The sequence below is a fragment of the Haliotis cracherodii genome, unplaced genomic scaffold, assembly GCF_022045235.1.
Source record: "Haliotis cracherodii isolate W230 unplaced genomic scaffold, xgHalCrac1.p SCAF_24, whole genome shotgun sequence".
In the NCBI taxonomy this organism is placed as follows: Eukaryota; Metazoa; Mollusca; class Gastropoda; order Lepetellida; family Haliotidae; genus Haliotis; species Haliotis cracherodii.
Window position 1 is genome coordinate 8,224,591 of NW_027266280.1, and position 15,131 is coordinate 8,239,721.

Genomic DNA, 15,131 nt, shown 5'->3' on the forward strand with positions numbered 1-15,131 from the left:
GAAGGGTAGATTCCCTGGGGTTCTTGATGACATGAAGGGTAGATTCCCTGGGGTGCTTGATGACAGGAAGGGTAGATTCCCTGGGGTGCTTGATGACATGAAGGGTAGATTCCCTGGGGTGCTTGATGACATGAAGGGTAGATTCCCTGGGGTGCTTGATGACATGAAGGGTAGATTCCCTGGGGTGCTTGATGACATGAAGGGTAGATTCCCTGGGGTGCTTGATGACATGAAGGGTAGATTCCCTGGGGTGCTTGATGACATGAAGGGTAGATTCCCTGGGGTGCTTGATGACATGAAGGGTAGATTCCCTGGGGTGCTTGATGACATGAAGGGTAGATTCCCTGGGGTGCTTGATGACATGAAGGGTAGATTCCCTGGGGTGCTTGATGACATGAAGGGTAGATTCCCTGGGGTGCTTGATGACATGAAGGGTAGATTGCCTGGGGTGCTTGATGACATGAAGGGTAGATTCCCTGGGGTGCTTGATGACATGAAGGGTAGATTGCCTGGGGTGCTTGATGACATGAAGGGTAGATTCCCTGGGGTGCTTGATGACATGAAGGGTAGATTCCCTGGGGTGCTTGATGACATGAAGGGTAGATTCCCTGGGGTGCTTGATGACATGAAGGGTAGATTGCCTGGGGTGCTTGATGACATGAAGGGTAGATTCCCTGGGGTGCTTGATGACATGAAGGGTAGATTCCCTGGGGTGCTTGATGACATGAAGGGTAGATTCCCTGGGGTGCTTGATGACATGAAGGGTAGATTCCCTGGGGTGCTTGATGACATGAAGGGTAGATTCCCTGGGGTGCTTGATGACATGAAGGGTAGATTCCCTGGGGTGCTTGATGACATGAAGGGTAGATTCCCTGGGGTGCTTGATGACATGAAGGGTAGATTCCCTGGGGTGCTTGATGACATGAAGGGTAGATTCCCTGGGGTGCTTGATGACATGAAGGGTAGATTCCCTGGGGTGCTTGATGACATGAAGGGTAGATTCCCTGGGGTGCTTGATGACATGAAGGGTAGATTCCCTGGGGTGCTTGATGACATGAAGGGTAGATTCCCTGGGGTGCTTGATGACATGAAGGGTAGATTCCCTGGGTATGCTAGATCACATGGAGGGTAGATACCCTGGGGTGCTTGATGACATGAAGGGTAGATTCCCTGGGGTGCTTGATGACATGAAGGGTAGATTCCCTGGGGTGCTTGATGACATGAAGGGTAGATTCCCTGGGGTGCTTGATGACATGAAGGGTAGATTCCCTGGGGTGCTTGATGACATGAAGGGTAGATTCCCTGGGGTGCTTGATGACATGAAGGGTAGATTCCCTGGGGTGCTTGATGACATGAAGGGTAGATTCCCTGGGGTGCTTGATGACATGAAGGGTAGATTCCCTGGGGTGCTTGATGACATGAAGGGTAGATTCCCTGGGGTGCTTGATGACATGAAGGGTAGATTCCCTGGGGTGCTTGATGACATGAAGGGTAGATTCCCTGGGGTGCTTGATGACATGAAGGGTAGATACCCTGGGGGTGCTAGATCACATGAAGGGTAGATACCCTGGGGGTGCTAGATCACATAAAGGCTAGATACCCTGGGTATGCTAGATCACATGAAGGGTAGATGCCCTGGGGCTGCTAGATCACATAAAGGCTAGATACCCTGGGTATGCTAGATCACAAAAAGGGTACATACCCTGGGTATGCGAGATCACATGGAGGGTAGATACCCTGGGGGTGCTAGATCACATGGAGGGTAGATTCACTGGGTATGCTAGATCACACAAAGGGTAGATACCCTGGGTATGCTAGATCACATGAAGGGTAGATTCTCTTGGTATGCTAGATCACACGGAAGGTAGATACCCCGGGTATGCTAGATCACATTGAGGGTAGATACCCTGGGTATGTCAGGTCACATGAGTGTTGTGTTTGATGGGTGCAAGAGTTGTGCAAGGTGGCGTGTTGTGGTATTAAGGAGTGGGTTTGGATATTCTGGTGATGGTGTGGATTGGTGAGGTGAATTCACCAGCAGGAGTGAAATGTGTAATGGATGCAAGATCACAAGGGCAGATAGTGGCCCCCCCTGCCAACAGGGCTCTATATTAATCCCTCCAATGCAAGTAGTGTAGACCGCAGGCCCACACACAACTCAAATGAGGCGCTTGATGGCGGGTCGCTCAGTGTGGTGGCTGGTGGCCCATGACAAAGGATGGGGATGGTAATTAGCTGTGTAATGGAAGATGGAACCTTACAACTGATGTAACAATTAAATATGGACCATGTTCTGATGTACGAGTTTCTGACGTTCGAGTTTCTGACAGATTAGATTACTCTGTGAAATAGATTACCCTCTCTTTGCCATTTTTCATAATTCTCTTCAGTTACATCATGTTCATGGCGATGGCGTGTATATCATGATTTATATCACAGCATATATATATATGTATATGCTTTTTGCATCATTTTCAGAAGATTTTTGTGTTACATTATGGACTATTATTAACCGAAAATACGAGATTGAACAGTATTTTACGAGACTCCTGATAGTGGCCAACGATGCAGGCTGCATAAACATATCATTTGTACATGTATCACGGAGATTATATGACTGATGTCATAATAATTTATGTACACACTCTGTTCATATATAGGCATTGATACCAAGGCATATACAGGGATGAGAATATTTCGCAGGTTCGCTTCTCAGATTTTGTTCTGCTAAGGGTCACTTTTATGAAACATTCCATTGTGGTATACACATTAATCATTTTGTCCCCCCGGGCGGTTGGGTAGCCTGGTGGTTAAAGCGTTCGCTCGTCATGCCGAAGACCCGGGTTCGATTCCCGACATGGGTACAATGTGTGAAGCCCATTTCTGGTGTCCCTTGCCGTAATATTGCTGGAATATTGCTAAAAGCGGCGTAAAACCATACTGACTCACTCACTCACCCCCAGTCCCCCAAGCTAACTTTCAGTGGGTTTTTTTGTGGTTTTTTTTAGAAAAAAAGACAAGACTTGTCCTTGCATATATGGCATTGGATGATGATCATGGCATGTATAATAAGAACTTGGGGAGTTTACCAGTCCCTGGTGAAGTGGAGATCGTGTTGTGGAGGGTCATGTTGAGGATAACCTTTAAAATATCCTACTGAGACTCAACACTAATGAAGGCTTGGTGTCAGATTTACGGGATCTGCTGTAGTAGGGAGTGGGATTAGGGTGTGGTCGGGGGAGGGTGGGGGAGGTATGTCGAGAGAGGGGACTAATCCGACGGTACACCCTGGTGCTTACTGCAGGATCAGTCCTGAGGAGGGAAATGTGACTCTCTCCTTCAGCTAGGTCTGGCTGACTGGGGGACACCTGCGGTATATGCTTGAGGAGAGCCCCATGTGGCAATAGAGTTTAATCAGGTTGAGAAGCGTGCACCAAGTTGTCCTCAGGATTTTGTGTAAGCTATGGGTTTTTTGCAAGTGACATACTACCCTTTGGTGAAATATTATGACATCACGCTATGCCATTTAGTTTTTTGTCGTCCAGCTCTTGTCATACAAATCACAAATGCACTCACTCATGAATGCCCTCACCCATCTCATCCATCCACCACTCACTCACTCACCCATCTCATCCCTCCACCACCCACTCACTCACCCATCTCATCCATCCATCCACCACCCACTCACCCATCTCATCCATCCACCACCCACTCACTCACCCATCTCATCCATCTACCACTCACTCACTCACCCATCTCATCCCTCCACCACCCACTCACTCACCCATCTCATCCCTCCACCACCCACTCACTCACCCATCTCATCCATCCACCACTCACTCACTCACCCATCTCATCAATCCACCATTCACTCACTCACCCACTCACCCATCTCATCCATCCATCCACCACCCACTCACCCATCTTATCCATCCACCACTCACTCACCCATCTTATCCATCCACCACTCACTCACTCACCCACTCACCCATCTCATCCATCCACCACTCACTCACTCAACCGCTCACCCATCTCATCCATCCACCAACCACTCACTCACCCATCTCATCCATCCACCACTCACTCACCCATCTTATCCATCCATCCACCACCCACTCACCCATCTCATCCATCCACCACTCACTCACTCACCCATCTCATCCATCCACCACTCACTCACTCACCCATCTCATCCATCCACCACCCACTCACTCACCCATCTCATCCCTCCACCACTCACCCACTCACCCATCTCATCCATCCACCACACACTCGCTCACCCATCTCATCCATCCACCAACCACTCACTCACCCATCTCATCCACCACCCACTCACTCACCCATCTCATCCCTCCACCACTCACCCACTCACCCATCTCATCCATCCACCACACACTCGCTCACCCATCTCATCCATCCACCAACCACTCACTCACCCATCTCATCCATCCACCACTCACTCACCCATCTTATCCATCCACCACTCACTCACTCACCCATCTCATCAATCCACCACCCACTCACTCACCCATCTCATCCCTCCACCACTCACCCACTCACCCATCTCATCCATCCACCACACACTCGCTCACCCATCTCATCCATCCACCAACCACTCACTCACCCATCTCATCCATCCACCACTCACTCACCCATCTTATCCATCCACCACTCACTCACTCACCCATCCATCCACCACTCACTCACTCACCCATCTCATCAATCCACCACCCACTCACTCACCCATCTCATCCATCCACCACTCACTCACCCATCTTATCCATCCATCCACCACCCACTCACCAATCTCATCCATCCACCACTCACTCACTCACCCATCTCATCCATCCACCACTCACTCACTCACCCATCTCATCAATCCACCACCCACTCACTCACCCATCTCATCAATCCACCACTCACTCACCCATCTCATCCATCCATCCACCACCCACTCACCAATCTCATCCATCCACCACTCACTCACTCACCCATCTCATCCATCCACCACTCACTCACTCACCCATCTCATCCCTCCACCACCCACTCACTCACCCATCTCATCAATCCACCACTCACTCACCCATCTCATCCATCCATCCACCACCCACTCACCAATCTCATCCATCCACCACTCACTCACTCACCCATCTCATCCATCCACCACTCACTCACTCACCCATCTCATCAATCCACCACTCACTCACCCATCTCATCCATCCATCCACCACCCACTCACCCATCTCATCCATCCACCACTCACTCACTCACCCGCTCACCCATCTCATCCATCCACCAACCACTCACTCACCCATCTCATCCATCCACCACTCACTCACCCATCTTATCCATCCATCCACCACCCACTCACCCATCTCATCCATCCACCACTCACTCACTCACCCATCTCATCCATCCACCACTCACTCACTCACCCACCCATCTCATCCATCCACCACTCACTCACTCACCCGCTCACCCATCTCATCCATCCACCACTCACTCACTCACCCATCTCATCCATCCACCACTCACTCACTCACCCATCTCATCCATCCACCACTCACTCACCCATCTTATCCATCCATCCACCACCCACTCACCCATCTCATCCATCCACCACTCACTCACTCACCCATCTCATCCATCCACCACTCACTCACTCACCCACCCATCTCATCCATCTACCACTCACTCACTCACCCATCTCATCCATCCACCACTCACTCACTCACCCATCTCATCCATCCACCACTCACCCGCTCACCCATCTTATCCATCCACCACCCGCTCACTCACCCATCTCATCCATCCACCACTCACTCGCTCACCCATCTCATCCATCCACCACTCACTCACTCACCCATCTCATCCATCCACCACTCACTCACTCACCCATCTCATCCATCCACCACTCACTCACTCACCCATCTCATCCATCCACCACCCACTCACTCACCCATCTCATCCATCCACCAACCACTCACTCACTCACTCACCCATCTCATCCATCCACCACTCACTCACTCACTCACTCACCCATCTCATCCATCCACCAACCACTCACTCACCCATCTCATCCATCCATCCACCACTCGCTCACCCATCTCATCCGTCCACCACCCACTCACTCACCCATCTCATCCATCCACCACCCACTCACTCACCCATCTCATCCATCCACCACCCACTCGCTCACCCATCTCATCCCTCCACAACTCACTCACTCACCCATCTCATCCATCCACCACTCACTCACTCACCCATCTCATCCATCCACCACCCACTCACTCACCCATCTCATCCATCCACCACTCACTCACTCACTCACCCATCTCATCCATCCACCACTCACTCACTCACTCACCCATCTCATCCATCTCATCCATCCACCACTCACTCACCCGCTCACCCATCTCATCCATCCACCACTCACTCACTCACTCACCCATCTCATCCATCTCATCCATCCACCACTTACTCACTCACTCACTCACCCATCTCATCCATCCACCACTCACTCACTCACTCACCCATCTCATCCATCCACCACCCACTCACTCACCCATCTCATCCATCCACCACTCACTCACTCACCCATCCACCACTCACTCACTCACTCACCCATCTCATCCATCCACCACTCACTCACTCACCCATCTCATCCATCCACCACTCACTCACTCACCCATCTCATCCATCCACCACCCACTCACTCACCCATCCACCACTCACTCACTCACTCACCCATCTCATCCATCCACCACTCACTCACTCACCCATCCACCACTCACTCACTCACTCACCCATCTCATCCATCCACCACCCACTCACCCATCTCATCCATCCACCACCCACCCACCCATCTCATCCATCTACCACTCACTCACTCACCCATCTCATCCATCCACCACCCACTCACCCATCTCATCCATCCTCCCCCCATCCACCACCCACCTACTCATTTGGTAGAATAGGTCCTCAGCAACCAATGCTTCTGTAAAAGGCAACTATGCTTGTCGGAAGAGGCTACTAACGGGATCGGATAGTAAGGCTCGCTGACTTGGTTGATGCATGTCATTGATCCCAAATGCATGGATCGATGTACATGATTTCAGTCACTGGATTGTCTGGTCCAGACACAATTATTTACAGATCGCCGTCATATAGCTGGAATATTGCTGAGTGTGGCGTTATACAAACAAACACTACCCATTTACTCATCCATCCACCATCCACCATCCACCACCCACCACCCACTCACATACTCACATATTCATCCACCCACTCACCCACCTGTTCACTCACAAATGCATCAGTGAGTCAGAATGCATGACGTGTCTCGTCCTGAATCTTCTATTCCATGATGTTTTACATTAGTAGCTGTTTTGAATGTAATTACCATGTGTGTCTGTAGCATATCATATTCATGTACAGTTTGCATTGAACACCCTGCCATTAATTACTGGAGTGCAATATTGAATATGGATGTTAGTGTCAACAGCAGCTGGTGACTGCACAGCCTTGTGTTGGTGCGCTGTGTCGGGGAGTGCACATGATGCTGGCATGACTAGGTGCAGAAATGGAAACGTTAAACCCTGTTTCAAAGCGTTGTTAAACCTAACTCACTCTCTCACAAGTTATATGCGGGGAGATTTAAATGAAGATAAGATGGTAAAATGTGTGACCTAATTGATAGTGGGTCATTATACTCCGACAATGTGGATCAATGCTCATACCATCAACCACTGGTTTGCCTGGCCAAGAATGAAATATTTACAGGCCAACATGGTGTTATTTTACTTACACCATTTACTCACTCGAATAACAACCCTTTTCAGAACAGAGAGTATTCTGGGTAGAATAGGTCTTCAGCAACCCATGCTTGCCGTAAAAGGCGACTATGCTTGTCGAAAGAGGCTACTAACGGGATAGGGTGGTCAGGCTAGCTGACTTGGTTGATGCATGTCACATCGCAATTGCGTGGATCGATGCTCATGATATCAATCACTGGATTGGCTGGTCCAGACTCGATTATTTACAGACTGACGTCATTTAACTGTAATATTGCTGAGTGCGGCTTTAAACAACAAACAAACAAACAGAACTAAGTTCATACAACTGATGGAGGAAAAGTTCCATCGAGTTCTTGAATGATTAAAATATCCAGCCTCCCCGATGGGACTAAATAAGTTGACTTATGCACTGGAGTTGTTCAGGAGCCTGCTTGTGTCGCGACAACCTCTCATGCTTGGCCATGCACAGCCATCAACAATGAACTTGCCATGTCTACGAACAAAATGTCATCAAATATTAAGGGATGCAATTGTTTATCAATATGGCTGATGTTTATATCCATGTGGAGTTGATCCTGTGGATGTTGTTTACGCATGCTGACTTTCCTCCATGCACAGACAAGGACACAGTGAACTTTCTCTGTTTAGAAATTTAACAGTGCAGCTATAGATTGCAGTATCAGTGAGGCCATGTTTGAAAATATGTTGGTTAGCTGACTGGTTTGAATTAGTCTTCAACAATCCATGCTTATCTTATCGTAAGAGGCAACAAGCAGGATCAGGTGGTCAGGCTTGCTGACTTGGTTGATGCATGCATCCAAATTGTGTAGATCAATGCTCATGAAGTCAATCACAGGATTTTCTTGTTCAAAAGATGGCATTTTTGAGTGGGTAGGTAATTGGGTTATTTTCTCAAGAACCACAAGACTTGGAAAGCAGAACCTTTGTAAGTCAAGATGAATGTTTGTCTGTGTGATATGTTTCATAATATCAAGATATAAATAAGTTACAATAAGCAAAAACAAACATATTTATTAACTTAGTAGTTATTTGTTTCATGCTTGTCAATGAGCTGTCTGACAATTCTTTGATATACATCCAGGTGAGCTTCAGTGTATTTTTAGCCTTTTGTTGGCCTTTTTTTTTTACCTGAAACCCACTGCTGTAGTATTTGCAAGGATCAGATTTGTGGATCTGCGGATTTTGTTGCATCAAGGGTCACTTTGGTGATATACAGTTAAATAGTCACATCCCAAGTGAGCTTCTGTTAAAGACAGTTAAGTGTCAACTATTTAAGTTCTCTAAGGTCAATAATTTTTTTTGTACCATCAGCATTAGAAATTGCACTAGTCCTATAGTCCTAACCAAACTGCCCAATAGGAAAGGTACCCTAAGGACAAGTAGAAATTGGCCCATATTAAGGGTTTTGCTATATGTTATCAGTATAAGGACTAGTGGACAAAAACTGTTAGTTTCTAACCCTGACCATGATGAAATTAATCCATGAGTTGATGAAAGCAATGTACTGTACAAAATGAAATGATGGAGTTAATCGAAGATGAGTATCAAAACGGGTATAGATTATCCAGAACCGTCTCAGGAAAAGGACACATTTTCATCCCGCTAATTACATTGATAATGAATGATTGAATAGAGCAGGTCATTAATAGGAGTAGAGGGCAAGAAATTGGGTGGGGGCGCACTGGCTGACTGCTACTTGCACTTCGCCTCAGGGCACACGGCTACAAGGAAACTTACTCATCAATAATTAATAGAGGTAACATGCTAGCACTCGGCCAGGGGAACCAGTACATGCCCCACCTCCAAATCGCCTGGCCGCCTATTGTCACGTGACTTATGAGGCAGAAACAGTGCCTGCTACTTTGACAGATGTGTGTTTAGGGCTAATGCTGAATAAATATTTTTAAGGGAATTCCATTTTAAGATATGAAAATAATGTCTTAAATATCCTGAGCTGTTGTGTACTTTTTCAGATGTGTTTGGTTTCCAGGTCTGTTTTAGGATTGATTAGTGTCATGGTTTAATGTTAGGCCTGAATCTGTTATGCCCTAATGTCATGTCTTAATGTCATGCTGACATGGTATGTCTTGTGATTTATTATTTCGCATGATCGTTATGTTGGTGTCCCTAATCAGATGCTACTAAAAAAAAACATGCATTCAAATTTCATTATTCATTTATGAAGAATGGCTAAAGATGTCAATATTTGCCAACGCTAAGAGCTGAACTTTCAATGTTGAAAATTGAAGAAAAAAATATGTAACTCCATGTGTTGGATGTTAGGCAGTCACTGTGGCCATGTCTCCTGGTTTAATGAAGATGGACTACCCCCTCATACACACATGGACGACATGCAGCCAATCAGGAGCAGATAATTGTGCAGGGGGCGGTACAGTGCACTTGCTCGTACGTGCAGCTAGCTGCTGCACATCCGTGCCTGTTACCGTCTATCCTTGGCTGAAACAAGCACCTGCCCCCCGTCCCCAGGGAGGGCCAGTGTTGGTAATGCAATAACCACACTCACATTAATCTAAAGGTGCGGTATCAGAACGAGAAAGATAAATAACTGCAAAGTTAAAAATTGATATTATATAGAAATTACTTGTGAAGATGTGTGGGCTGAAATGGTATTTGATATTAATGAGATGCAAGTGCTATGAATGTTAACACTATAAGCTGCACTGGAGTGGTGTGTTTGAATCCTGGATGAAGGAAAATGTCATCTTTGAGGGGAAGTATCTGTTATAGATTAGTCCTTTGATGTGCTTTAAATCTAACCCAACAAACGGGGGCACGGGTGGCCCAGTCTTAGACTTCGCTGTGCAGAGTTGCGTCGCTTGGGCACGACAGAAACCTATGATTGTGGGTTCGAATCCTGGTTCGCCCCAATTATGTTTCTAGGTTTGTCAGCACCATACCCGTGCTCGTGGGTTTCACCGAAGTGGTAAACATCCGAGACCTGCATCACTTCGAGCTTTCCTCCCACATTAAGCTGACACGCCACGATATAATTGGAATACTGTTAAAAGCAGCGTTAAACCAAACTCACTCACTCACTATCCCAACAAACACTGAATGAATAAAACTAATTGTTAACAGTAAGCTGTGAGCGACTGGAGTTTGAATGATTGATGAGGGAATGTGACATCTTTGATAGGGATGCAGTAGTGTACATAACAGGCTCCCGGTCTGTAGTAATGAATACAATACATGTGTCAACAAAGTCCTGATGTTTGTAGATGCCAATTCTACCCAAATCCCTTGCGTGATCTGGTCCATGTACACTCACAATGCAGACTCAATTAACCGTTTAAGTTGTATTTTCAGTCAGGTCACATTTTGATTTGGGCTTGCCCTGAGGTAGGAATAGCTCTAGTGTCTTTGAAAGGCTGTGTCATGTGTGTAGACCTAATGTTTCGTAAAAGGCAACTATGCTTGTCGTTACAGGCGACTTATGGGATCGGGTGGTCAGACTCACTGACTTGGTTGATGCATGGCATTGTATCCCAATTGTGTGGACCGATGCTCATGATGTCAATCACTGGATTGTCTGGTCCAGACTCGATTATTTACAGACCACCGTCATACAGCTGGAATATTGCTGAGTGCGGCGTTAATCAATAAACAGACAATTTTTAACCTTGGTTGCTGGGAACCCAGAACCTTCATGTGGTTGAAGTTAGTGCTGCCTGATTGATAGACAACTAACCTATGTCTTGTAGCCAGGTCCCGGTTCCAGATAGCGCTACGATTGTCGTATGCCTGTGTTTAGCACTACCTGAACAATTGCTCATGCTCATCCTTTTCACCAAAGTAAACTTAGGAGACCTGCACACTTGAAACTTTCTTCCCACATTAAACTGACATGTTGGGAAAATATTGTTCAATGCGTCCCTAAACCAAACTCACTAACTCACTAACACACTAACACACTCACTCACTCACTCACTCACTCACTCACTCACATTAAAATGACATGTTGGGTTATAACGGAAATACTGTTCAATGGGGTATTCATGTAAACTGCGGCATGGTATCTCAGTGAGCTAGCACTATAAATTGGCATCAGTCCGGACTAGTACAAGCAGCCATACAAATGCACACACATACATGCACGTCACTATATAAGTGCAATAATCTTGGACGTGACGTTAAACCCCATTTTACCTCTCACTCACTCACTCACATTAAACTGACATGTTGGGTTTTAATGGAAATACCTTTCAATGCATTCCTAAACCAAACTCGCTTGTTCACCCTCTCTCACTCACATGCCATGACAAAGAAACTATAGTAATATGAACGAATCGGTTGTTCTTTAACTTCTTTTGAGTAGTATATATACAGGTGTTGATCATGGTTGTTAACACTACATGGTGTTGTGAACTGTAGTGCACTGTCAGCAGCGTGGGGTATACGCAGGTTATTGACCTGGCCTGCCTTCCACCACAATAGACAGCCAACTTATTCTGTTCATTATACTGGTGATAATCTGGGAAATGTAATAACAGGGATATGAACTACATGGCCGTGGAAGGCTATTGAAATGCTGCACACCCCATCCCACGATACAGGAGAGCCTCAACTGTGTCTCAATGGAAACCAGATGGAAAATATTGCCCCTATTATTGAAACCTTTCCTTGATATAAAGTCCATAGAATATGCAAGGTGGTACAGACATTGGATAGAGTTGCAGGTCTTGGTTGAATTGTTGACTTTGTAGTACTGATTGATAGCGAGGAAAGAAGGTGTGTGTTTAATATGCTAGGCCTGTGATCTCTGCCTTGTGCTACAGGATGTACACGCATCTACTTGGAGGTGGAGTTGAGTTGGTGCACTGAAGCCTCTCATGCGTAAAGTCTGTTATAGGAGTCACAACAGGCGTCTGTTATAATAAGACATGACAGTCAGCACATAGGCAGGGAGAAGCCAGCTTGATGACCCTGCACCCACACTTCTCCAGCATCCACATGTGCCATCGACATGACAACACTTGAATGCTGCCTGCCTCTGAAGCCTGTGTAGGTGCATTGCACGTCTCCTGCTGCTCGTGGTACTTGAACCAATCCTACAGCCTGTGTTGGCCTTGCCCCGGAGTGTTGTGGGAGGAGTGGGTGATAGTAGTGTAGTGTGATACCGTATTCCCCACCCAGAGTGTACAGGACACTGTATTCCCAATGTGGAGTATTATATGTGACATTGTATTACTACCTGGAGTTAATGCTGTATAGCATTGAATACCCACCTGGTGTATAACACAGTGTCATGTACTGGATGACACAGTGTTCCAAGACTGGCGTATAGCACTGGGAGATAATACTGTAGGACACAGAATTCCAAGAGTGGAATATATGGGAAATATTTACTGAATGAAGGTGTGGCTGCTGGGAGAATTTTATTGGTGTCTATGAAAAGATAAGATCTGTTGGTCTCCATATTCACTGCTGGAGTATAAGTGGAAAATACACCGAATGACAGTGTCCCATGTGGGAGTATTTTACTGGAGTATATTCTGTTTGACACTGTCTGATGTTGAATTCCCAGCTGGAATATAACACTGGAATACAAGTGGAATATATGCTGATTGACAGTGTCACCTCAGCATTACATTCAAGTATATGCTGTCTGACACTGTCTGACACTGCACTATCTGCTGGAGTATAACACTAAAGTATATGCTGTCTGACACTGTTTGACACTGCATTCCCTGTGGAGTATAACACTGGAGTATATGCTGTCTGATCCTACATTCCCTGCTTGAGTATAACACTGGAGTATATACTGTCTTAACACTGCCTGACACTGTATTGCTGCATCCCCTGGAGTATATACTGTCTTAACATTGCCTGACACCGTATGACTGCATTCCCTGCAGGAGTATAACACTGGAGTATATACTGTCTTAACACTGCCTGACACTATATGACTGCATCCCCTGGAGTATATACTGTCTTAACACTGCCTGACACTGTATGGCTTCATTCCCTGCAGGAGTATAACACTGGAGAATATACTGTCTTAACACTGCCTGACACTATATGACTGCATCCCCTACAGGAGTATAACACTGGAGAATATACTGTCTTAACACTGCCTGACACTATATGCCTGCATTCCCTGCTTGAGTATAACACTGGAGTATATACTGTCTTAACACTGCCTGACACTGCCTGACACTGCCTGACACTGTATGGCTTCATTCCCTGCTGGAGTATAACACTAGAGAATATACTGTCTTAACACTGCCTGACACTGCCTGACACTGCCTGACTGCATTCCGTGCTGGAGTACCTACCATATATAGCCATGGATTACCTGTGTGGCAGACCTGCCTGATTGGACATACCATGTGATGACAACATCCGCAGCACTGTATTGTACATTGACTGGGACGCCTGGTAGATGGGAAATTTCATGCGCAAGATTTATGAAGCTAATGATGCCCTCGTATGCAAAATTTCTTTTTGTATTTTCTAGTATTTTTTCTCCAGTACTTTTCACTCTTGCATGTGTAACATTGAGTCAGTTGTCATAATCTAAAGATCTATGTCAGGTGGACAAAGCTCCTATTTCATTGTTTGTGGGCGGGACACTGGAGTAAAAGGGCAAGGCGGTTCAAGGGCCCAGTTTGCCCCACTTGAAATGTCAAACTTTAAACTTGTGAAAAACTGATATACTGGTAAGACAATGATCACACTTTTTCAGATGGCTGACAAATAGGCTTCCTTGTTACACTACCAAATTTTGGACTTCCGATATGATTGAATACACAATTATGGCTTAAATGCCTGAAAAAAGCAGATTTTCCAAACTTCAAGAGAAGATCTGAGTATGAGAAAGTTTGTGAATTTCTTGCCTTGTGTTTCTGCTGTTGTCTATACCTTTTCAGTCGTTTGACCTCAATTTTATTATGTTATTTCACCCACGTCTGGAACCATGTAGTTTTGTGAGGGGGATAATGTAAAAGCATTACTGAATGAATGTGGATATTTCTGTCTTTTGTGGCCCGTGAAGATCCGGGATAGAAAAGATCTTCAGCAACCCATGCTTGCCGTAAAAGGCGACTATGCTTGTCATAAGAGGCGACTAACGGGATCAGATGGTCAGACTCGCTGACTTGGTTGATGCATGGCATCGATCCCAATTGTGTGGATCGATGCTCATCATATTAATCACTGGATTGTCTGGTCCAGACTCGATTATTTACAGACGGCCGTCATATAGCTGGAATATTGCTGAGTGCGGCGTTAAACAACAAACCAACCAACCTATCTGTCTTTTGTGTAACATTGTAATAGACAGGAGGATATTAA

General features: G+C 46.1%; 1 protein-coding gene across 6 annotated transcripts in view; it reads left to right on the forward strand.

Moving 5' to 3' along the window:
- Window positions 1–15,131, forward strand: part of LOC139472335 (nuclear receptor corepressor 1-like) — a 124,051-nt gene that overhangs the window by 55,298 nt on the left and 53,622 nt on the right. The window contains exon 1 of one of the 6 annotated variants that reach the window (XM_071254794.1): window positions 12,691–14,265. The exons of the other annotated variants lie outside the window; for them this stretch is intronic. Coding sequence (XP_071110895.1) covers window positions 14,221–14,265 — 45 coding nt within the window. The 5' untranslated portion in view covers window positions 12,691–14,220. Of the gene's footprint in view, window positions 1–12,690; window positions 14,266–15,131 lie in introns of those variants that run through there. 6 annotated transcript variants of the gene reach the window in all.